This window comes from Mastigoproctus giganteus, chromosome 3 (assembly GCF_048544385.1).
Source record: "Mastigoproctus giganteus isolate SK-2022 chromosome 3, ASM4854438v1, whole genome shotgun sequence".
NCBI classification, from domain to species: domain Eukaryota; kingdom Metazoa; phylum Arthropoda; class Arachnida; order Uropygi; family Thelyphonidae; genus Mastigoproctus; species Mastigoproctus giganteus.
This window is the reverse complement of record NC_143577.1, coordinates 79,688,123-79,714,854: the sequence shown is the minus strand read 5'-3', so window position 1 is coordinate 79,714,854 and position 26,732 is coordinate 79,688,123. Positions and strand designations below refer to the sequence as shown.

At 36.4% G+C, this 26,732-nt stretch overlaps 2 protein-coding genes across 2 annotated transcripts in view; both read right to left on the bottom strand.

Annotated features, from left to right (window-relative positions):
- Positions 1 to 3,898, bottom strand: part of LOC150088102 (protein dachsous-like) — a 132,719-nt gene extending 128,821 nt beyond the window's left edge. The window contains exon 1 of the mRNA XM_090370021.1: positions 3,637 to 3,898. Within this exon, the coding sequence (XP_090226147.1) occupies positions 3,637 to 3,898 (262 nt within the window). The remainder of the gene's footprint in view (positions 1 to 3,636) is intronic.
- Positions 3,899 to 9,286: 5,388 nt separating this feature from the next.
- LOC150088101 (protein dachsous-like) overlaps positions 9,287 to 26,732 on the bottom strand; it is a 287,537-nt gene continuing 270,091 nt past the window's right edge. Inside the window, exons 5-6 of the mRNA XM_090370019.1 lie at positions 15,848 to 16,023; positions 9,287 to 10,141 (exon numbers count right to left, since the gene is read on the bottom strand). Of these exons, the coding sequence (XP_090226145.1) occupies positions 9,287 to 10,141; positions 15,848 to 16,023 (1,031 nt within the window). The remainder of the gene's footprint in view (positions 10,142 to 15,847; positions 16,024 to 26,732) is intronic.

Here is a 26,732-nt window from a genome sequence, read left to right as displayed (position 1 = left end):
CTATTATGATTCATGGTACTATTACTGCTAGCTATGAGCAGTGCTTCAAGCCATGGGCGCTGGCAGTAATCAAGTGAATAGTCGATGATTTCAATATCCTGTCTGTCAGTGATCAAGATTGTGCTGCTCAACCCAATAATGCTCGGCAAATGCAGAGGGTTCAATATTAGTGGTTCAAAGAGCCACCTCATGTTCAGAAACACAATCTTTCAATCAGTGGTGTATTTGGGCCGGAACTCACCGGAACAACGTTCCAGTACTTTTTTCTAAATGTCATAATAGAAAATCATTAAATTTATACACCTAATATTATGAAACAATGGCATAATCAAAGGGGAGGGAGAAATATCTATTTTACTCATTGCTACCAAAAATATATATTAATAGTAATCTTTAAAATTAATAGATTTCTTTAAAAATTTATTTAAAAACAAAAATATAAATTTTGCAATGAAACTTGAACGTTTCTTACAAAAGTACAATGTTGTTAGATAAAGAAATCCAACAAATGAGATATACTGTGATGCGTGCAAACGCTGCATTTTGATTCGCCATGAGCTGAATGCTAGAACCGGTTGTTCTATGAACCGTGAGTCTGAAGTCTGATTCAGTTACTCTACAGTCGATGTGGAGTTATCATATAGTCTTCTCGAGAACAAGCGTTCCAGTACTATTTTTTTTTAGCAATACACCTCTGCTTTCAATCTCTTGCTGGACTCATCTACATAACACACCCCACAATCCAATCATGTAATGCGGTATACGGAACCACTCTGTAAGAGAGGAGGAACGGGTGTTTTCACCTTAGAAATAACATGGGGCGTGTTTGTTTGTTATTTGGTTTTTAGAAGCATTAGCAACTAAGGCCATATTGCTCCGAGATATGCGGTGGTCATTCCCTGACCTTTCCGCATCCTCCGTATTTGGTGGTTGACGGGCTTGAACCCCGGCCTAATCAAGAAGCGTGTGCTACGCACTGCTGCTCCTTCCCACCTGGCTACGGAGGCACCTCATGGGGCATGATCATGTTCAATGACTCTGTTTTTCCAAATACAGGGCACAGCTATGGGTGCACCTGTTAGTCCTATTGTGACCAATATCGCCATGGAAGAACTTGAGAGTCAGATTTTCTTGAACTTACCTGTTCCTATCACTCTCTAGTGGTGTTATGTTATGTTGATGATATCTTCGCCATTGTCCCTTGAGACCAGAAACTCGACCACTGCAATATCTCAATTCCTTGTCACCTTTCATTTAGTTTACAATTGAACTAGAGGTCAATAATACTCTTCCTTTTTTTAATGCTTTAGTCCAACGCATGTGTTCGCGTTTTGTAACTTCTGTTTTTAGGAAGCCAATGTACGCAGGTCAATTTACCAATTATGGGTCTGCGCACAAACATGGTCATTTGCATAGAACTGCTTGCAATTTATTTTCCTGTGCTTGGATGCACTCTAGTTCGATTGGTGACAGGCAACTAGAGATTTTCAAAATTTGGATGGGCTTTCAAATTGCGGTTATCCACCTCAGGTTCTAGATAGGTGTGAGCTCCAGGCTCACGAATTTGTTGTGCAATTTAACCTTCCTCGCATCAATGAATTTATTTTTATCACCTACATCCCCTATTATTTCGGCGTATCAGAATGTCTTGTTAGGATTTTGCATCTCCAACATATAAAATGTGTGCAACTTCTGGGGAGGAAATTGCAGACTATTATTTCTAAGGTGAAAACACCTGTTCCTTCCCTCCTACAGAGTGGTTCCATATACCGCAAAACATGTCCGGATTGTGGGGGGGGGGTTGTTATGTAGATGAGTCCGACAGGAGATTGAAAGATCGGGTTTCTGAACATGAAGTGGCTCTTTGAACCACTAATTTTGAACACTCTGCAGTCGCCAAGCATGATTGGGTTGAGCAGCACAATTTTGATCCCCGACAGGATATTTAAATCCTTGACTATTCACGCTCATGGCTTGTGGTACTTCACACAGCTAGCAGTAATAGTACCATGAATTGCAATAGGAGAGTGCACTTGCACCCCATTATGGAATCTACTGTTTTTCAGTGCAATGAGAACTGGTGATCATCACGTGTACATAATTCTGCTCTACTGACACCAGGTTCATGATGCATAATCATGCTCAGCTGACTTTTGGTGTTGTAAACAACAATATATACTGCAATATACCATTCACCAACTAAGCTGATGAAGAGGCACTTTGTCTCGAAAGCTACTATATATTTTATTAGTTTTATCCATATTTTATTGTATTTTAATGCTTTTATTTTATTTTATATTTTATCTCTGTTTTAGTAATTTATGTAGATATTATTTTATTTTTTTTAATAACTGATTTATTTTAAGTCAGTTTGTCGGTCGTCACTGGAAAGTTTTGTGATTTAAAAAAATAATAAGATAGAGGAGGAAATGTGTGTATGAAGCACAAGCATAACTGACGCCATCTGAAATCAATTGTATCAGTTATTAGCTTTCAAAGAGAAAGAACTCTAGAGCTAACTGGCTGCAGTATATCAAACAAGTGAAATAAATGTAAATTTTTAATGTATTATTAAATAATTGTATTTTAATCAAACAGCTACATGAATATATGTAGTGAAAGGAAATCACAGTAAATGCTGATATGATTCCAAAATTTGACAACACCCTTTGGGACATCACATGACACCTTGGGTTATCAGAAGAGCGCATTTTCTTCATGGATACTGTCATCTCTTAACACAGAGAAAGCAACTAGCTTACAGCATATGATGTTACATCTTTATGTGGTTTTTTGTTCTCATTCCCTTGGCCGTGTCAGAAATACATGAGATCAATGAACAGTCAAAGTTTACAAATCATGTTGCTAAGTAATATTGAATAAATATGTATTACCATTATGTATATGCTCACCATTCTCGGCTTTCCAATTCTAGCATTATCTCCTTCTTTTTTTTTTTTTTTTTTTTCCTTTCATAGGCTCTAGCCAGTGAAATCTCAGGAAAATTAGGCGGCAGGGCCTGCCAGAGTAAAACAAATTACTGGTGTACCTGATCTGCCTCCATGGAGCTTACTGTAGGCAACGTTGGCACCCACCAGGGGCCCAGCAGCTAAATGGCCAAAAGAACAACGGTACACGACACTACACACCACAATATTCATACACTTTTAAATCTCTGGCATGTACAGTGTACTGTATCACACAACAATGTAAATTATTTTTATTATTATTATCCATATGGTGCAAGTAAGCCTGAGGCTTATGCTGCACCAGAGATTACGCGGAGATGGGGAGAACCCCTGATGCCATTAGACCATAAATACACCATGTATATGCATATTTAAATATTAATTTCTAGAAAATATCTTTATGATTGTAAAGTAATCATGAGTGAGTTAGTCTTAAAATATGAAATACTGCCTGCATAAATTGGTGACCTGATTCAACAGCTAATTATCGAAAATTTTAAACATCCAAGAAGTTTTGGGGAGGAATAAAATAGCTTAGGTGTACTTTAGTTATGTACTTTGAATAAAACCTACATTATAATCATAACCTATTAAAGTAACTTGAAGCAATTATAGTCAGTAAATGAATTCAGATATGGAAAACAAACCATTGTAAAAGAATGCTTACCTAAAGAAATATCATATGTTACAGCTCCATTTTTTCCATCATCAGCATCTTCTGCTAAAACTTGAACTACTTCTGTACCAGGTGGTTGCTCTTCCTGCACTTCAACAACAATATCAAGTGGCTCAATGAATACAGGAGAATTATCATTGACATCCAGAACTTTAATTAATACAGCAGCCTGATCATATCGTGAAGGAGTCCCCTGATCTCTTACTTCAGCAGTCAATTCATAAGAAGCTTTAATTTCTCTGTCAGTGATCATTTTTGTAAATATTTCTCCTGAAATATAAAATTTTAAAATTTAATTCACAAAATTGGCATGTAATGCCAATTTTGAAAATACAACACAAAACAAAACTCATTTAAAATATCAGCAAGTTGAACTGAATCAATCTGGCGAGGCTACTGGACTAGATGCTTTTTCGGGAGCTGCTAAGTGGAACTTTATTTATTGATTTAAAATTATTGTAAATTTCGATTAAAAATTAGCAGTGTAGCATTTATTTATAATTCCCTGATTAATTAGGTGCATCTGTTCTTTACTTGTCCCTTGTCCCTTAAAAAACTACAGTCAACTTCTGCATCATTGTATTGTATCAATAAGAATGTTCAAATTTTGCTGCCATTGTTTTAGTATTGATATAGGAGATACTTGGCGGTTTCTATGTAGTTTTGTAGCAGTGTAGTGTAATCAGTATTAGAAGAGGCTTAAAAACTATAATTTATAGAAATATGTAGTGGTTCAATAACTTAACTTTATCACGTAGTACGTAATTTTTAACATTAATATTCATAGCGTTTTTTGTATATCAGTAATTTGGCAAAAATATAGTATCATGTAATTAGTAGTAGAGTGGAATTGTAGGTTTTTAATTGTGGTAATAGCCAACAAACAAGTAGCTTATAGACTATAATCATGTAGGTTGGCATATATTTTGTTTTAGCTAATAAACTTGTTTGTTACTTTGAAGTTAATCGTTTAATTTTTAATTGTGGCAAATAGGTAGCTCAAAAGATTGAAACATGTATTGGTTGACACTAATTATATAAATTTATTATCTATTATAACTACTTAGAACTTACAAATGTAACAGTATAGCGTAATACATATAACGTAAACTTGATAGGAGATAACGCAACACATATAATGTAAACTTAGTGTTATTACTACATTAGGTATAAAAGTTTAGTGTAGTAATTTTAATTATATTGAATTTGAACTGAAATCATGCCTCAAGACCAGAGCAGTAAAGCAAAGGGACTCAATATAGTGGGAGTGCTATAGCTTGGGGGAAAATTGAGGGAGGCAGTTGTCCACTGAAGCCTTATGAAATGTAGTGCTTGCTTGTGGAGATATCAGGAACAGGACATATTGGCAAGGGGATGTCTAGTGTGAGAAGACAGAGTGGTTATTAATAGAACTGCTTTTCATGGCTTAATGCAACAATAAGCCCAGCACTTACTCCCTCCCCACCCCAAGTGTTCAGTGCTGGACCAATAGCTATTTTCTATATTTATTAATGATATTGATGAAGGTATATCAGGCTTAATATCTAAATTTACAGATGATACAAAGTTGGCAGGGTGACTCATGACAGTAATCAGGGTAAGCTGCTGCAACAAGACCTAAATAAATTAGGCCGATGGGCTGAGAAATGAAAACTGAAGTTTAACATTGATAAATGCAAGGTACTGCATACGGCTAACATTAATCCCACAATAATGCATCACCTGTATTGTACTACATTCAGGCAGTGGAAAATGAAAAAGACCTGGGAATAATTGTGCAGTCAGATATGAAGTTCTCTGATCCAGGACAGCTCATGAAGTTTTGTCAACAATATACAGGAACTTTGCTAGCAGGGACAAGGAAATGATTATCCCACGGTATAAGGCAATGGTTAGGCCACATCTTCAGTACTGCATACAAATCTGGAGGCCTCATTTTAGTAAGGATGAAGACCTGCTGGAATGGGTGCAGAGAAGGGCAACGAGATTGGAGAGAATGAAAGGGTGGGGATACTAAGACAGGCTTCAGTTCTGCAAATTGCAGCATTTTTAAACTAGGCATCTGTGAGGTGATCTGATCAAAGTTTTTAAGGGTTTGAGTGGATTGAGCAGGTGCTGATGGCATTCTTCCTTGTGTTTGGACCACACGGGGCAGGGGGGGGGCACAAATTCAAACCTTATTTTAGAATAACCATCCTTTGATGGTTATTCTAAAACCATCCGATGAAGGATGGTTGTAGAATATATATGAGGGGGTTTGCCTTCAGCCAGTGGGTAGTTGACTATTGGAATAAACTTCCATCTGGTATTGTAGAGGTCGGCAGTTTGAATAGATTCAAGGAAGAACTTGAATCTATTCAAGGACAAATTATTGGAGGGTCTGAATAAGTGATGTTGGAAGGTTTTTTTTTTTCTGATTCTTTATAAGCTTGCTTCCTTGCATCACATGCCACTAATAATAATAATAATAATAACAACAACAATAATAGATTAGACTAACACTGATCTGGAGGATATCATGAGAAAGACAAAGACAATGATGACCAAGAGCTGCCAACACCACCTGAAGTCAGCCGTGGAGAGACTCACAATAGCTTGAAAAAAGGAGGAAGGGATCTGATAGACCTCATCGAGCAAAAGAAGACAGCGAGGGCCCACATGAAGGAATACTTCCAGAAAAATATAGCAGCACTCCACCAGGCCATAAAGAAGATAGACAAAACAGCATACCCCACTCAAACTAAGCGAGGAGCCCCCGCCCGCCCAGATGGAACAAACAAAGCTAAAAAGATGGGCAAAGAAGATGCTCCGAGGCAGATGCTACAATGACCCCTATGAAAATCACATAGATAAAATGGCTTCCAATGGCTAACGAGTGGGATGCTCTTCCCCAAGACTGAAGGATTCACGCTCATCATTTAAGACCAACGAATCAACACCAGGAACTATAGAAAATACATCACAAATGAGCCTGGAGTGTCAGATGACACATGTCAATAATGCAACTTGGCCTCAGAAATGATCCAACACATTACTGCAGAATGCAAAGTGATCGCCCAGACAGAGTACACTCGTAGACATGACCAGGTAGCCAGGATAGTACATCTAGCAAGGAAATACCAGTTGATCAAAGAAAGTGTACCATATCAAGTATGAACCCTAGGCTGTACTAGAGACCCTAACTCACAAGCTGTACTGGAACCAGACAAGACAATCCTGCACAACCAGACATAACCCTTGTTGACAAGAAGAAATATGCTATCTATCTGATTGACTTAGCAGTGCACAATACTGGTAAACTTCAGAAAACCCACAAGGAAAAGGCCAGGAAGTACACGGACCTAAGATGGGAGATCAAAGAGATGTGGCATATGCAATAAGTAACAACCATCCCGATCATCGTGTCAACCACTCGTATGGTGCCAAAGACCCTACAAACAGTCAAGCAGCAATAGGTCTCCCAGAGAACACATACAAAGAACTCCAGAAAGTCACAATCCTGAACACCTGTAGTCAGAGAGTTCCTCGACCAACAGTAACACGAGACATAACAACCACCCTGCATACTCATCATGGGGTGAAACCCCATCAGGGAGAAATAATATATAACAATAATGACTTCTCATAACCTGCTTAACCTCTTTGTGACTTCATTGAAGACTGGTTTTTACTTGCTGTATGCTTCTGTGTCCCCTGATAATTTACAATCATCTAATGCATTTTTCTTCTCTGTTACTAGTCTCATGAGTTAATCTGTCATCCATTTAGATTTAAACCTTGAATAGTATCTCTTGGTATGAAAACACTTATCAGGTTCATAAATTACCCCCCCCCCCGAATGCTTCCCATTTAGAATTTGCAGTTGGTAACATTATCGACCGGTTAAACTGAAAAGAATTTAAAAACAGTCTAATAAGACCACTATATTCACCTTTATGAAAACAAAATCCTTTCCCTTTACTCTTTGAGAGTACAGTCGGTCCTCATATAGCACGATAGTTGTGTTCCTAGAAACCCTCGTGCAATGCAAAATCATGCAATATGAACAACAGGCCCTATGGGAAAAATAGGGTTAGGTGCCAACCACCCAAGATTGAACACACATTTGTAACCAAAACATTACCAAACATAATAAATAATCGTAATAAAATACGTAAGTATTTTATTACGACTATTACGTAATAAAATATTGCTAATGCTTTTGCTTCTATCGTAAGCAAACTTGTTTTTTGTTTGATTTTCTATCCAAACAGATGACAGCCGTTCCATCTCTTCCAATTCTTTGTGTCTTAATCTAATGGTTTTTAATTACACTTTGAGTTGTTCCTGCTATGAAAGTTATTTTTATTTTCTCTGCATTCTTTGTAATTCTCGGTGTTGCCTCATTTAGGTCTGTAGCACGTGCAATATCACATGGTCTTTCATTTCGCTCAAAGCGTTTCACAATTTCATATTTTTTCTCTCACACCGGCCTCCGTCCAACCGGCCAGAGGCCAGTGTGATTTGGCCATAAACGCTAGTATGAGGCCACTATAAATTTTCTCAGGTAAGAATTTTTGACCCAGTCCGCCTCTGTTTATCGATATTGCTTTTCTTTTTCTCTCTGAATCTGTAGTGTCTTCACCAGGACGCTACCTTTTCACACCTTTTAAGTATTTTACTGATTTTTAGGGAATAAAGCAAAATTACAAAACGAGGAGACACGTTTGATACACATACACAAAGCTGCGCGCATGTAGCAACTGAATAAACAACACCGTAAAGGCAGAGATACACTATTAACACCTCACATTTTACTAAAGCACATTTCTAGGGGTTACTACCATAAAACAATAAAAACTATTTCCAGTTGCGTTTCTGCTAGCGGAATCTGTTATAAACTGGTAGTAAACTCGATCTAATTGCATTTGCGATAATACCAATAGCTGGAATTGTGTGGGTTTTTACATTATTATGTGAAATGTGTTTCCCCTTCACTGATATAAAAAACAAATACATTTTCAGAATCTTCTCTTCATTCCTATCGTGTTGCGTTCGGTTGGGGTGATTCTGTGTTCGACTGCCATTTCTTGTGAACATAAAGGCGAATCGTGCATAAGCGAATTCGGTTCGTGTTATATAAGATATTGTTCCCCTATTTATAAATCGTGTATGATCGAATTCATGTAATGTAAACACGTGTTATATGAGGACTGACTGTAATTACATTTTTATGTAAATCTCCCATCAACAGACTATGATCACTGCCACCTAGTGGTTCTTTTATCTGAATCTTCTTAATGCATGAAGAGTCTTAGGAGTTTCACATAGATAGTAAAAGATAAACTTTCTGTATATTCATATATAACATGAAATAATTTTTTTTGCAATTATACAAAAATTTTATCACCATAAATAATGTCCTTTTCAAACAGTGATTTATGGAGTTTTTCAAAATGAATATTAGTATCAATGCACTTATGTTAAATAAACATACAACAATAATATCTTTTATAATTCATGAAATTTTTCCAAAACAGATTTTTAAAGCCTCCAAGCTAGTTGCATATTTACATGCCAGCAGGCAGAGGATAATTTATTAAATTATATTATAATAATAATTTATAAATAAGAGAATGACAGCTATAAGTATGGTAATAAATTAATAAGTTTGAATAAGCAAAAAATTACCTGTCACAGGATTAATTTGAAAGCTTCCATTGGAATTCAACAGGCTATATCTCAGAGAAGCATTATTACCAAGGTCTTTATCTCGAGCTGAAACTGTTCCCACATGATGTCCCTTCTCTGTATTTTCTTCTACTGTGAAAGTAAAAGACCTGTCTATGAACTGAGGATCATTATCATTAGTATCTAAAACTTGCACAAATACTGCAGTTGTGGCTGATAAAGGTGGACTGCCATTATCCATAGCTAAAACTATAAGACTGTAAGAATCTATGGTTTCACGATCAAGCGTTTCTTTTAAGTACAGAAATCCACTGTTAGGAAATATGCCAAATTTTGTGGTGTCTCCTGTAGTCAATTTATATGTTAAACGTGCATTGTTTCCAGTATCGTGATCAGATGCAGTTACTTGAAGAAACTGTGAATTTGCTGGTAATGATTCCAAAATATTAACTTTATATTCTGTTTTTTCAAAAACAGGAGAATTATCATTTACATCTTGGACTTCCAGCATTAGTGTCATATTAGATGACAACACGAAAATCCCAGCATCCATAGCTCTTACCACCAGAATATAATGCCGACGTGATTCATAATCAAGAAGATGCTTTAACATGATGCTACCAGATTTTTCATTCACACTGAAGGTATTATCAGGATTTTCAACAAGATGATAATGAATCTCACCATTTCTGCTACTATCTGGATCTTCGGCATGTACCACATAGATTGGAGTTTGGAGATCTGTATTCTCTGGAACGCTAATTTTAAGAACAGTGCTTGAAAACTGAGGTGCATTATCATTAACATCCCATATGGTTACATTTACCTGAAATATAACGAAAAATTTTAAAACAAAGTGAAATTTTTACATATTAATGCTGAATTTTAAATATATTACTGGTCAATATCATCTACCTAAACAGCATCCATTCCAAGTTTCCTAACTGTTCAAACAAAGTATTAGTTTTTTAAGGTAAAATTGTATTTCATAAAAATTTTTGTACTGAACAGAATTAATAAATTTCTTAATTTATTCCTTTACCATGCAGCAGTAGGCTAAACTAATAAATTTAAACCACATTATGAACCAAGTTTATAAACCCTGAGATAAAATATTCTTTTTTATGGGATTAAATGATTTTTTTTTTTTTTTTTTGTTACAAAAATTAAGAGAATCATTTTAATCCTGAAAATGCATCAGGTTTTAAGACACAGGTGGTTATGTGGGGTAGATTTCTACTTCCAAATCTTAAAAGTTTATAGCACCAATTTTTAAATATTTCTTATTAAGTCATTTTTTGTTGGTTCTCAATTCCATACATTCAATAAACAATACTGTGTTGTTTAACATTAACAATTAGTTTTTAAAAAATACAAGCCTTCATATACGATTCTCATCATAAACAAAACAGACAATTATGCTCAAGTTTTCAGTAACTTTCTAGGACAATCTAAAGATTGCTTGGCTAATAAAAAAATTCCTCCTGTAAGTAATAACCAAACCATACAGTAGCATGTGATGACAGTGCTTGGCATGTCATCACTTTCCCAAGTGACCACGCACATAACTGTGTTTTTGAAAAAGTTCATTTCTTTTCTAATTAATTTATGGGTCTGGGAAAATGTTCAGTGTCATGTTTAAAGTATAATTAGATGACTTTAATATGGTATTTTTCTGATTCATTCTGATTTCACAATATCAATAATGAATTTATTCAAGTTAAACTCAGAAACCTCAAGACTTAGGAAGTTATTTGCCACATTTTTGGAATTTTCAAGTTTTCAAACAACAAATCGCATAGCCTAGTATTAACAACTATAAAGGTCACTATTTCCATTTCTTCACAGCTCTCTATTAAGTCCGTTATGCTGCTATAAATTGCTATATCCTGTAGCCAAGTCACTAATGTGGTAATGCTTTAGATACATTTATCTACTCTACTAAATATGTGTGCTTTATTTTCCCACCTTCTTCCTTCTGCTATGCATTACTTGAAAACTCCAGGTATTGTTACTTTTCTCATTATACTTTCGGTTCCTGTTTCAGCTTGTTTTTAAAAACCTGTTTTGACTTACATGATTTTTTCGCTGCTTTTTCTCTGCAGTACAAGCATTTGGTATTAGTTTCCTTTTTATACTATCACTTACAAAGTCAAGGCTCTTACTAAAAGGTTGGGCTTTACAACCCCAGCTAGCCCAGTACGTTTAATAACTTTTTCTATACTTTTTCTCTTTCTACTTCTTCCTTTTCTCGTTTGTAAAACTATTAGGGCAATACAAGGGTGATGTGAACATCCCAACTATCCCATTCTATCGCTATTTTCGTCTTTATTTAACTACTCCTTTATCCCTTCTCCATCCTCAATTTAATACCTCGCCCTAAACCATATGCTTGTTCTAAATAATTTTAATTCTTCTAATTTCTACAAAATTCCAACACTAATATATTTTTCCAAATTTACTTAAAAATCTACATATAATTCACAGATATTTTTTTCCACTCTGAAAACACTTAATTATATTTTATTTTATCCTTATTTTTATCTTAATAAAATTTTTATATCAATGACACTGCATTGGGACTACCTTGTCCATACTGTAAGAGAATGTGCTAACTTTATTCTTTTTGCTTTTTGGCTTTATCTCACCTCTCTTCCACTGTTATGGACAAGTATAGAAACACAGTTCCTAATACATGATCAGATGTAGTCCCCTGATGAAATACCTGAACATGTATTAATATTTACTTCAGCTGACATCAGATTTTGCATTTTTGCTATCCTTGTTTTCAACCTATAACTTAATTTGCTCACCCATATCTGATGATAGCTTCTCCACCTTTTATTTATTATTGTATTTTATTTGTTTAATCATTTGATATTAATCATTTTACTTTACAGTTCCCTCACCTCTTATTGGCTTTGCAATTCAGCCCATAATTTTCTTAATTCATCATAACTTTTAGGATATTAACGTTCTTTTGCCTTTTACAAACCTACAATACTTCTTTTTTCTACTATTCTTACCTTTCTAGTCCTTGGCGCTTTGTGTACTTTTCACCTTCATCTGTGCAACCTTTATCACACTTATATATACTTTTGCATCTTTACTGCTGCTTTGCGCATTTTGGTGCATTTGTTATACCTTGCTTATTTATTTTTATCCATCAACTGAAACTTTGATTTTATATTACATTTAATATATAATATATATATATATATCTATATATTTAATATGGAAGGCTTTTTCTTTCGAGAGTCAGTGTGAACGATAGGCTTAACTGATCGGGTTGGAAGTGGCAATAAAAACTGTGCTACCAATTGCAAAATTTTTGCAATGGGTACAGCTAGAATACAGCTATTTGATGCAAACTGGCTTACCTGCTTACAACAAAACATGGACTACATTTCTTTAGGACAACTAGAGAAAAACTCTGCTACTAATTGCAAAATTTTTGTAATGGGTACTGCTAGTATATAATATAATATATATACAGTTGAACTTGGTTATAACGAGCATCAAGGGACAAAATTTCCTTGTTATAACCATTACTCACTATATCAGTGATTAGTTAAATCTACCGCCTGTTTTTTTTAATTCTGAATAACTTGATAAAAAGATAGATTCAAAAAACAAAAGAAATATTAGAGAGAGAAAAATAATATTAGTATATACCTACATATTATTTGTATTAATATGCTTGTATTGGGTTTTTAAATTGATCCAGCCAACTGTTGTTACATACAAAATCATCGTGTCCAAACTGTTTAGCAAATTTTTCTGCTTGAGCCTTTAAGATCGGACCATCTGTTGAAAATCCAGCACTTTTTTTGTGTAGTGAACCACTGAAGCAATGCTACATCTACATTTGTAACCTCACACTTCTAAAAATTTATTATTATTTTTTTTCAGTTATGTTCTTTTCCAGTGCTGATATGTAAACATGTTTATTCTTCTACAATGTTGATACTGCTGAAGAGGACAAAGAAAACTTTTTGCACACTTCGACATTTTTGCACCACATTCTAACTCATGAATAATTTTGACTTTTTCGCGAATTGAGAGACCCTTTCTTTTGTTAGTAGACGTTTTTGAAGGAAGGGTTTGTTTCTAACTGATTTTACTTTAAAATGAAAGTAAAGTGATCTGCATACAAAGTCCTTACCAGTCCCAAAATGCATACAAAGTTCTTAGAAGTCCTGTTTCCAAAATTCTTAGAAGTCCCGAAAAAAATTTATGGTTCAGTGAATACAAGACAATCTGTAAATAGGGTAATGCGACAAGCGGAACACCAATGCACTATTGTATAGTCCCAGTCTCCAAAAGGTCATAAACTGGCTGCTAACCTGATGTGAGTGGTCATGAAAGCTAAGTCACCCTTTTCATTTTTGTCTATTCCAAGAATTCGGTTTTTTCGACTACCCGAGCAATTAAGAATGTTTGCATAGTTATCAAAATTTGCATGGCATATCCGTGTAGTATGCTTGCTATAACAGTAAGCGATCGTATGGGAATACGTGTAAATTAAAACCATTATGGCTTTTTGCTCATTACAAATGTGATTTCGTCATTTCCGTGCTCATTATAACCAAGTTTGACTGTATACATCTTATATACAGGGTGATTCAGGAGGAATAGTAAATATTTTTGGAGGTTATAGTATCGATTAGTCGGAGTAAAAAAGTTCATATAAAGATGTATCCAATTCTCGATGGATATGGAGATACAGCTGTTTGAAACTGATGCACACAGCTTTCCGAATCAGATGTGACCAAGAAGCAGTTATAACCTGACGCTGTTTGGTGTTAAGTGTTGTTAAGAATGCTGCACATCTCTACACATGCTGAATATGCTGATGTGGTGTTTGTCTATGGTTTTTGCGGTGAAAGTGCTACTGCTGCTTGTAGAGAATACCGTCGACAGCTTCCTAACCACAGAATACCAGATTCAAGAGCGTTTACTAGTGTTTACACCAAACTGCGTGAGACTGGTACAGTTCCCAGCACTCATATTTCTTTTGGACGTGCAAATGAACAAAATGTGGATGAAATAGAACACATTCTTCAGTCAGTAGAACGCAGTCCTACTATTAGCACATGAATAATTTCTACACGTATCGGTGTTCCACGGACAAGAGTATGGCGAACATTACATGAGCACGGCTTGTGTCCATTTCACATACAATGAGTGCAACACCTTCACCCAGGAGATAATGCCCAGCAACTGGAATTTTGTCGGTGGGTAAATGCTAATCGCTGATTAATTCCATTAATACTGTTCAGCGATGAAGCTACTTTCACATGTAACGGTATCAACATATACCGTTACTTTACATTTAACGGTATCAGCAACACCCGTAACTCTCATAGGTGGTCAGATGAAAATCCACATGCCACTGTAGAAACAAAATTTCAACATTGCTTCTCTGTAAACGTGTGGTGCTGTATCATTGACAATCAGTTGACTGGGCCTGTTTTGTGTTACAAAATCCATTTACCTAGAATTCCATTTACAGGACCCATTTACCTAGAATTTCTGCAAAACAAATTTCCCACTACTATTGGAGAATGTTCCTTTGGCTATAAGACCTCATTCCATTAGATTTTTGTTTGTGGGGATGGATGAAAAGCATGGTATATGAAGAAAAGGTGAATACAAGAGACAAATTACTCGCTCACATTTTGGATACTACTGCCCTCACAAAGGAATGCCAAGATGAACCTCAGAAGAAAATGCATCATATTACCACAAGAGTTGCAAAGTGCATTGAGGTTGGAAGTGCGATTTTTGAACATTTATTGTGAACTGTACAAAATTTGTCAATTATTTGTGTTTTGTATCATTCAAAAAGTCAATAAATACAAACAAGTCATTTATCGTTCTTTGATACCTCTCATAATGGCATTGTATGCACCAGTTTCAAACAGCTGTATCTCCGTATCCATTGAGAATTGGACACATGTTTATATGAACTTTTTTACTCAGAATAATAGATACTATAATCTCCCAAAATATTTACTATTCCTCCTGAATCACCCTGTGTGTGTGTGTATATATACCTGTATATAAGAATGCACAATTGATCACCCTGTATATAAGAATGCACAATTGATATTTCATAGCAGAACTTATTAGGCCCCACATCACCCCACCACTGCTGGGTTTAATATTAAAGTATGACAGAAATATAATTCTATATTTAATAATAAAACTAATAAAATGTTTTTTCTTCTTGACACTGTGATCCCTTCCCCTCACACCTACTTTTCATAGAAGATCAGACTAATCACCCAAATGTACTCACCCTGTATGCTTCACTTATGTCTTCAGAAACTTGGAATTTCACAGCAAAAATGAAATAAGTGACATTTATTAGTTTCTAAAAAAAAATGGCTATTTAATTAATTTTCAACCATGGAACAGAAATATTTTTGTACTATAATTAAAAAAAGGACAATATTAGAAAAGATAAAAAAATGAAGATTGGTTATAACTATTTTGAAATTTTCCCTATTGAAAATAATAAGAATACCTGAGTGTGCCCATATGAAGGAGGATGGCCACTTGTTGCTTGAATATTTAACAATACTGAGGGACGTGTTTCATGATCTAGAGGACGTTTGGTTGTAATCATGCCTGACAAGGGATCAATGCTGAAGAAACCTTCTGGATCTCCAGAATAAATAGCATAACGAACTGTTCCAGCTCCTATAAAACAAATTATATATATATATATTATAATTATTATAATTATTATAATTAGCCATATGGTGCAAGGAAGCCTGGGGCTTTTGCTGCACCAGCCAAAAAAAAAACATTTCAGTTACCCACACAGAGAGAGAGAGAAGTAGAAGGAAATCACCAAGAAAGAGAAGAATGATGATATCCGGCTCAGGACCCTGGGTGTGCCAAGCCCATACTCACCAGATGTGAGCCCCTGGGGTCAATATTATATATACACATATGTTTGGATAATGACATTATGAAGATAGATAAGAAAATAAAAAAGTACATAAAATAAATATATATAAATATATCTTTTCATTTTTCTGCTTATATAAGCTGGTTAAGCTTGCATTATGTCGGTGGTGTGGCTCTGCTCTGGAGTGCTAGTCTGTTCTATAGTTTATTTTTTCACTGCGCAAGGAACACTGCTATTCAAATCCTCTGCACTGGTGGTTCGATCAGAGAATGGAGGGGTGGTTGGGTCCTTTGATCAGTTCACCTTTGTGACGATTTGTCTAGCGATTGAAAATGCAGCAATTCCATGACCATTATTGGCCTCGTGGTCCTCTGTCGATATGGGGCATAATGGTCAGTCTATTATTTTGCTGCTTTGTTTTATTTTAGTAGTTTGTTTAGTCTCTTTTGGTGATATTTCATGTTTCTTGGAACTGGAACCTTACTGGGGGGGGGGTACTTTAAATTTCTATATATTTTAAATTTTAATATGAATTTACTTTGAATTGGATTTTAATTGAATTTCTATATTATTTTGTTTTGTCTCTTTTGGTGATATTTCATGTTTCTTGGAACTGGAACCTTACTGGGGGGTACTGCTAAATTTCTATATATTTTAAATTTTAATATGAATTTACTTTGAATTGGATTTTAATTGAATTTCTAAATTATTTGGAGGTTTTGGGCTACAGTTTCTGTCTTACCTTTTCTTTCCTCTCCCTGTTGTTTTATTTTTATGTTAAATTTTTGCTCTACAGTTTTGCCATACTACTGGCATATTTTTTTAATTTTATATTTAATATTGGTTATATATGTGTGTGTGTGCCAACGAATTAGGTTTATAACACAGTGGAATATGGAGGTGATAACTAAACATAGTCAGATAAGCAAAACCTATTCAAATGTTAGAAAGGGGAATGTGTGTGTGTGTGTGTGTTCCAGAAAATACCAAATCTTATGCTAAAGAAGTTGATTATTATTTGTTATTTGGTTTTTAGGAGCATTAGCAACTAAGGCCATATTGCTCTGGGATATGCGGTGGTCATTCCCTGACCTTTCCGCATCCTCCGTATTTGGTGGTGACGGGCTCGAACCCCGGTCTAAACAAGAAGCGTGTGCTACGCACTGCTGCTCCTTCCCACCTGGCTACAGAGGCGCCGCTAAAGAACTTGAGAAAATTCAATGGGTATAAGTTAGCATGTAATAAGATTAGCATGATTATTAGTGATTAGATTAGTGCAGATAGACAAAAGATTTATAATAAAATTATTATTATTAAATTATGATAGAACAAACTGAATGCATAATAACAAATCAGTTATAATGTAGGCACAACATTATGACAGGTAAATTTTTGCATTTTACGATTAACTATAGTAAAAAAATTAAAAAACCGATTAACTTTTAACCAATTAATTAATTAATATCATCTGAAAAGTAATTGTTTTTGCTTCGATGCACTCAAATTAATGACTCACAATCCGATCACTCAACATATCATAATGCACTTTACTTATTTCCTCTTGGATTTTATTAAAAGTTGAAATTGATAAAACTATTTTACAGATCTTCTGTGATTAATATAATATATAGTAATATTCATTATTTAGATATTTAGTAACTTAATAACAAAAAACAAAGTTTTCAAAAAGTAGTCTTGTTGATGAAATAAAAACAGGAAGACAACAAAATAAATCACAAATATTCATATCAGTGATCAAGAACAGAAAGTAGAGGCCTTTTTGTTTTTGATCACACAAAAATAAACAGTCCCAACTTATATTATGGATTCAGGTCCTCAGTTCTATACATAAGTTGAGATCACATAAAATAATGTAAAGAGACAGTATTAGTAGTAATGATAGTCTCTTCCTGTCTAAAGAAGCAAATAAGATTATAGGAATAAAATATAGTACAAGAAGTTCTAATTTTGATACAGCTAAAACTATTATCAATTAATTTCATTCAATTTTATTAATTTTTGAATCATCTAAAATCATTAATCACCTAAATTAATCTTCAATTAGGTATATCTAAAATCTAATCAGGGACTGAAACGGTTAGGATTTTTTGATACAAATAACCTAGGGAATATATTTCTAATGAGATAGAGAAATATTTTCTTTTCTTTCTTTTAAAGAAATATTCAGTGTTCTCAGAACTGTAAACTAAACTTGAAAACCCCACCATTAGATACAAACCTGTTGAGGGTAGGGGGGGTGGCACTCATCTACCATTGGAAGCATTACTGTCTACATGGTTATATGAACAACTAGCATGTACAGCAGCCTTCCTGTAGATTGGAAGCAAAGCTTTTACAGTGATTCAATAAAATTGCTAGACCTGACTGCCACGAATTAAGAAATATGAACAAATCTTACCTAGAAGCTAAGAATACCTACTGGCTGGGACTAACTGAAAAATGAAAGTCTGTAAAAAAGACAGATATATATATAGAGAATGTGTGAAGGTCACTAGAAATTCTAATATTCTCCAGTGAACAGAGTGCATAGAGCTACTGACTGTGCCTTCAGGTGTTGACATCACTGAGACTGGGGAAGATTGAATACTGAGGGTGAATGCTGAAATCTGGTAAGGTGATACCTGCACAGCAATGGTTTGTTGTTTAGGATTTTAACAGTGCAACAGTAACTAAAGGCTATAATGTCTCAAGTTGAATGATATAATATAAAATATAAATATAAAATAATATAATTAATTAATGTAAAATAATAATATAAAGCAGTTATTTTAGGTAAAAGTTCTCTAAGTTAAATAATATAAATTAATAAGTTTTAAAAATTTAAATAAATCTGACATGTTATCATTGTCTGATAAAATCCAAATGTATATGGCTCAGTCAGACAGATAAAAGATAAAAAGTATTGATTACACATTCTCTTAAAAACATGCTGAACTGTAAAAAAGGTGTCACAGTATATCTACAAATAGAACTGTCTCTCAGTAGATGCGTGAGGTGACAATGTCTTATGCAGAGTCAAGCAAGGACAACTTCTTTCCTGCAGACTCTACACTTGCTAGAGTGTAATGTGAAGACCGAGGATGCACCCCAATGGTGGGGATGGGAGAGAGAGAAAGAAGGAGGGAGAAAGGGGGATGATGCATCAGGATCTGTTAAAAAAATTGTTCTCTTATTACTTCATTATCTTTGTTAGTTTTAATTCATTTTATCTTCATAACTTAACTTACTGATTAATATCCCTTTAATATATTGCAGCTTCAGAAAAATGGAGCAAAGCAGATCCTGAATAATCAGGTTTTAATAAGCCATTTTCTCCCTATACCAAATCAATTTGTGTAAATTAGCCTTATTTCATAATAAATCTGCTCATACGAATGTCTATGTGGTATTGATAGACAGGGGTTTGAGCCCATCACCACCAAATACGGAGGATGCGGAAATGTCATTCAGGGAATGACCACCGCATATCCCGGAGCAATATGGCCTTAGTTGCTAATGCTCCTAAAAACCAAATAACAAACAAACAACAAATGTGGTATTGTGTTTCCTTTCATACCAGAAGCGCAGAAGTGGCATGAGGAACAAATAATGACTGTCATGGTCACCATATCAACTGCCAGCATGGTGTTAGAGAGCTCCCATAAGAACGTTTTTTTTTTTTTTTTTTTTTTTAATATATGAACCCCAAACACGAGAGGTATTAGAAGCTATAGTACTTGGTACCGTGCTTGGGTTGGAGGTTGAGAAGACGAAAGAAGATATTTGTTGCCACTGGACTTGAACTTCTGTAGATTGTAATTTTCAGGAAATACGTATGAAGGAAGGTTGTTCCAGAAAACTGCCGCAGTTGAATGAATAAATGAGGAAGATGAAAAGTTGGTTCTGTGGGTTTGAAGTTGGACAGTAAATGGATGTTGGCTGGCGGTGGCACGTGTTCGGACTGTTTTGAAAGAGAGAGTGGGAATTATAGAAGCCAATTCAGAAGAACAGTGCCCATGGAAGTATCTGTAGAACAGGCATGCAGCAGAAACAGTGCGTCTATGAGAAAGCGAGTGGAGAGACTCTGTTAGAGATGAATCATTAATTAACCTAACTGCCCTCTTCTGAATGGAATCAAGAAGCCTGAGAGAGGTTTTGGGGGCACCACCCCAGATGTGCCAACAATATTCCATGGCAGGACGGATTTGTGATTTATATAGAGTGAGCAGCTGTTTGGAAGAAAAGTAACGCCGAGAGCGAAAGAGAAAACCAAGTTTTTTAGATGCAGAGGAAGCAATATTTGTAATGTGCTTGTGCCAAGAGAGATTAGAAGTCAGGGTAATCCCCAAAAGATATATATCATTTTGCCTAGAAATCGGAGTGTCACTAAAGATAAGCATAGGAGCAGAAGAATCCTTTTTGCGAGATACAAGACAAGACTGAGTTTTAGAAGGGTTGAAATCAACTAAGTTGTCTTTGCCCCACTGGAGAATTATCTGAAGATTGGCATTTAAGGAATTGGTAGCAGATTTTCAAGAAGTTGAAGCTGATTGAGCAGGACAAGGTTTCTCAAAATGGAAAGTGGAATGCAATGTGCTATCATCGGCAAAACTATGGATAGGATTGCCAGTCAATGGAAGAAGGTCATTAACATACAAGAGGAAAAGAGTGGGGGAAAGAACTGAACCTTGGGTAACACCGGAATTAGTGGAGAAGTTAGAAGACAGAGAGCCATCTACCATCACCCTCAGTGAGCGATCAGAGAGAAAACTGGATAACCAATTACTAAAAATAGTTGGAAAACCATAAGATGGAAGCTTGTTTAGAAGACCTTTATGCCAAACACGATCAAAGGCCTTTGAGATGTCAAGAGCAACTACTTGTGTTTCACCGAACCTTTCCATTGAATTAGTCCATAAATGGGTAACATAAGCCAGAATATCACCAGTGGATCGACACTGACGGAATCCATACTGGCGATCGTTGATCAGACGGAAGGTTTCTAGGTAGTTTAAGAGTTGGCGTTTAATTGATTTCTCCATTACTTCAGAAAGAGTAGAAGTAATTGCAATGGAACAATAATTGAATGGGAGGGATTTGTCATCCATTTTAGGAACTGGCTGGATAAGAGCAAATTTCCAAGCAGAAGGAAAAACACCTTTGGAATAAGAAAGTGAAAAAAAGGCAGCAAAGAACAGGAGTAAGTTCAGAAGCACAGGTTTTGATAATAAGTGGAGAAATACCATCAGGACCTGGAGCGTTCTTAGCATCAAGATTCGTCAAAATCCTTCTGACATCCTTTTGACTGAAGACCACAGGGGGCATTGAATGGATCATGTTGGGAATGGTGGGAGGTGTTTTACCAAGATCATTAATACATAAGTTGGAAGGAAAATTGGATGCTAGCAGGTCAGCTTTATCCTTGGCTGAAGTGACAACAGAACCATCTGGTTTGGACAGAGGTGGGAGCAGAGATGGGCAAAAGTTGCGGCCAACAGCTTTGGCACGAGACCAGAATGCTCGGCTACCATTAGGGCAAGAAGCAAGTTTTCTACTCTTAGCCTATTCAAACACTAGTTTGGACTGATTAATAACTAATTTACAATTGTTGTGAGCTTTGGTGTAGGCTGAAAATGAAACTGAAGAATTAGAAACAAGCCAATTACGATATGCAACATTCTTCTCTTGAACAGCCTTAGCACATTTATTGGAAAACCAAGGTTTAGATAAAGGACGAGATTTTAAAGTGGAGTGTGGGATAAAGGATTCCATTCCTGCAAGAATAATTTCACTGACACGATCTGAGCAAACGTTGACATCAGAACTTTTGAAACAGTAATCCGACCAAGGAAAAGAAGAAAAGAAGTCTCGCAGGTCATCCCATTTTGCATTCTTGTAATGCCAAACAACGCGAGGTTGGGAATAGCCATGAGATAAAGGTTCCAATGGAGAAGAGACAATCACCAAGTGGTGAACTGAAGTGCCTAAAGGATCTCTCACTTCGACCATGTACTTAGAAGGGTGGTTTGTGAGAAAAAGATCAAGTGTATTGGCTGTATATTAGGATTGTCCAGTATTCTTGTAGGTAAATGAACAATCTGTGCAAGGTCATTAGTAACTGCAAAAGCCTCAGCATCTCGACCTGCTGGGTCGGTATGACTAGAAAACGGAAGGCAGCTGGAGTTGTGAACATTAAAATCACCAAGGAAAATTACCTCACTTTTAGAAAAGTTGGACTGGAGAAAGTCAAGTTGCAAAGAGAGGAAGTGAAAGAGCTCCAAGTGATTAGTGGAGTTGAGAGAACGGTAGAGACAACAGATGAATTTGACACAATGAGGTAGAGAGATTTTGAGCCAGAAAAGATCAAAGAGAGGAGATTCCAAATTGCCAAGTCTCTGACAGGGAATATCAGAACAGGCATATGCACAAGTACCACCTTTGAGGCAAAAGGAATCATACAGCGAATAATTTGGGCATCTGAGATGAGCAGTAGTTGAATCAACCGATAACTGAGATTCTGTCAGAAAAAGTACATGGGGTTTGGCACACTGCAAGTGGAAATGGACATCATTGAGATTAGAATTGAGACCACGTATATTTGTGAAATGAATTAGGAAGTGCTTGGAAGGTTTAGATCTTTTTGCAGATAAGCATGCTCTATTAGTTTGACAATTCATGGTGTACTCAATAGTAGGAAAAAGTGAGTGGGACATGCTGTATGAAGTAATAAAATTTTTGGATATGGCGCACACGTGGTAAGAATATACCCAGATCCTTGACATAACGTGGCCTCGACAGTGCTCCCCGCATACACATTACTCCGACTCCCTCCAGTCACTATCTGGCAGAGTAGAGGTAGCAAGATTATACACTAGCTGATCCGGAAGCCTCCTAGAGAGTTACCAATAGGTTCGGTCCAGTGTACTAACTAGTGGCCGGCCTGCGAACACCGTTTTAGAGCTATACCCTCAAAATGTAAGGAATATTGGATCTCGCCGCGACGTTTATCATAACCTCAAAAGTCATCAATCACACTGCATGATGGAAGAGATAGGGAAGGACTGACCGGAATTCAGCTCTAGAGACTAAACATGGGTTCCACCACTTCAAGCCTCCAATAAGCAAAGTGGTATTTCACCGGTTGATGAAAGTCATCTACTACCTAGTACTGCCTGGTAACATAGAGGGGGGGCATTCCTCCAAGTGGTGTGGTGTGGGCGCCACACTTCGACCCCTGCTTACGTTGGTTCAGATATGGGTGGTCACCCACCAAGGATTCTTCTGCTCCTATGCTTATCTTTAGGGTCACTCCAATTTCTAGGCAAATTGATATATCTCTTTTGGGGATTACCCTGACTTCTAATCTCTCTTGGCACAAGCACATTACAAATATTGCTTCCTCTGCATCTGAAAAAAATCCATACAAACATGTTTTGTATGGATGTTATACCCAGGATTACTAACAGTCCCACCATCGTAAAGGCGCAAGCAGAGGATTTAGCTGCCACAGACCATCCAGACTTCACCGAAATTGGGTCCACTTGACTTTAGATGTGAATTTATATGACAGTGCTGATTACTTCTACTCTTTCTAAAGTAATGGAGAAATCAATTAACAGCCAACTCTTAAACTAGAAACCTTCTGCCTGATCAACGATCGCCAGTATGGATTCCGTCATTGTCGATCCACTTGTGATATTCTGGCTTATGTTACCCATTTATGGACTAATTCAATGAAAAAGTTCGGTGAAACACAAGTAGTTGCTCTTGACATCTCAAAGGCTTTTGATCATGTTTTGCATAAAGGTCTTCTAAACAAGCTTCCATCTTATGGTTTTCCAACTGTTTTTAGTAATTGGTTATCCAGTTTTCTCTCTGATCGCTCACTGAGGGTGATGGTGGATGGCTCTTTGTCTTCTAACTTCTCCACTAATGCCGGTGTCCCCCAAGGTTCAGGTCTTTCCCCACTCATTTCCTCTTGTATATTAATGACCTTCTTCCATTGACTGGCAATCCTATCCATAGTTTTGCCGATGATAGCACATTGCATTCCACTTTCCATTTTGAGAAACCTTGTCCTGCTCAATCAGCTTCAACTTTTCGAAAACCTGCTACCAATTCCTTAAATGGAGATCTTCAGGTAATTCTCCAGTGGGACAAAGACAACTTAGTTGATTTCAGCCTTTCTAAAACTCAGCCTTGTCTTATATCTCGCAAAAAGGATTCTTCTGCTCCTATGCTTATCTTTAGGGCCACTCCGATTTCTAGGCAAATTGATATATCTCTTTTGGGGATTACCCTGACTTCTAATCTCTCTTGGCACAAGCACATTACAAATATTGCTTCCTCTGCATCTGAAAAACTTGGTTTTTCTCTTTTGCTCTCGGCGTTACTTTTCTTCCAAACAGCTGCTCACTCTGTATAAATCGCAAATCCGTCCTGCCATGGAATATTGTTGGCACATCTGGGGTGGTGCCCCCAAAACCTCTCTCAGGCTTCTTGATTCCATTCAAAAGAGGGCAGTTAGGTTAATTAATCATTCATCTCTAACAGAGTCTATCCACTTGCTTTCTCATACACGTACTGTTATTGCTGCATGCCTCTTCTACAGATACTTCCATGGGCACTGTTCTTCTGAATTGGCTTCTATAATTCCCACTCTCTCTTTCAGAACAGTCTGAACACGTGCCCCCACCAGCCAACATCCATTTACTGTCCAACTTCAAACCCACAGAACCAACTTTTCATTTTCCTCATTTATTCATTCAACTTCAGTTTTCTGGAACAACCTTCCTTCATACGTATTTCCTGAAAATTACAATCTACAGAAGTTCAAGTCCAATGTCAACAAATATCTTCTTTCATCTTCTCAGCCTCCAACCCAAGCATGGTACTAAGTACTATAGGTTCTAATACCTCTTGTGTTCGGGGTTCACATAAAAAAAAAAAAAGGTATATATGCTGACAGAGTTTAAATAAATGCTGAGTTAAGGGGGGAAACGTCCACCTATATATAAACCATTAAAATATAAAGGATGACTAAAATTTTAGATGTGAAAAATTTAAAATAGCTAGATGGGAACTATCCAGTTATATTAAAGGATGCAGCAAAGCAACTAAGCAAAGCTTTAGCCATAATTATGAGATCATCCTTGGACTCAGGGGAGGTTCCCACGGACTGGAGATGTGCAAATGTATCCCCAATTCACAAAGGGGGATCAAAGGATGACACAAGTAATTACAGACCAGTTAGTTTAACTTCTGTTCCAAGTAAAATAATGGAGTCACTGGTTAAAGATGCATTGCAGGATCATCTAGACAAGACTGCAGCAATAATTCAGACACAGCATGGGTTTGTTAAGGGAAAGTCTTGTTCTGACAAATTTGATAGGATATTATGATGTGGTTACAAAGGAACTGGATGCAAAAATTAATTTTGATATCATATATTTTAATTTCAGGAAAGCTTTTGACACTGTTGCGCATGGAAGACAATTGTACAAATTGGAGCAGAATGGTATTAAGGGTAAGTTGCTACAATGGATAAAAGGATGGTTGAGTCGGAGAAGACAGAGGGTGGTAATTAATGAGTGCTGCTCTTCGTGGACTAATGTTATTAGTGGAGTCCCACAGGGTTCGGTGTTGTTGTTTTGTATATTTATTAATGATATTGATGAAGGTATATCAGGCTTAGTGTCAAAGTTTGCAGATGATACAAAGGTTGGCAGTGTTGTTAATGACAGTAATGGCAGTGTGTTACTGCAGCAGGATCTAGAAAATTTGGGCAGATGGGCTAAGAAGTGGCAACTCAAGTTTAACCTTGACAAATGCAAAGTACTGCATATGGGTAGAAGTAACCCCAGAGAAACATACCAACTGTGCGGTACTACACTTAAGGTGGTAGTAAATGAAAAAGACCCGGGAGTAATTGTGCAGTCAGATATGAACTTTTGTGAGCAATGCAGACAGGCTGCTAGGGCAGGTCATGGGGTTTTGTTAATGATATATAGGAATTTTGCTAGCATGGAAAACGAGGTGATTGTTCCTCTGTATAAGGCAATGGTCACGCTGTGCCTTGAGTACTGCGTACAGGTCTGGAGGCCTCATTTTAGGAAGGATGTAGATTTGCTTGAGTGTGTACAGAGAAGGACAACAAGATTGGTGAGGGGAATGAAGGGAACCTCTTACCAAGAGAGGCTTAAGTTCTGCAAATTGCAGTGGCTGGAGACTAGGCACCTGTACGGTGATCTGATTGAGGTGTATAAGGCCTTGAATGGGTTGAGCATGCTGAATTCTGATGGGATCCTTCCACTTGTTCAGATTACGAACCTAAGGAGGCATAAATTCAAATTAAGAAAAGACAGATGTAGAATAGATGTGCGGAAATTTGCCTTTAGCCAGCGGGTGGTTAATTGCTGGAACAAACTTCCATCTGTCGTTGTGGAAGTTGATTGGTTAAATAAGTTTAAGGAGGAACTGGACAGGCATTTGGAGG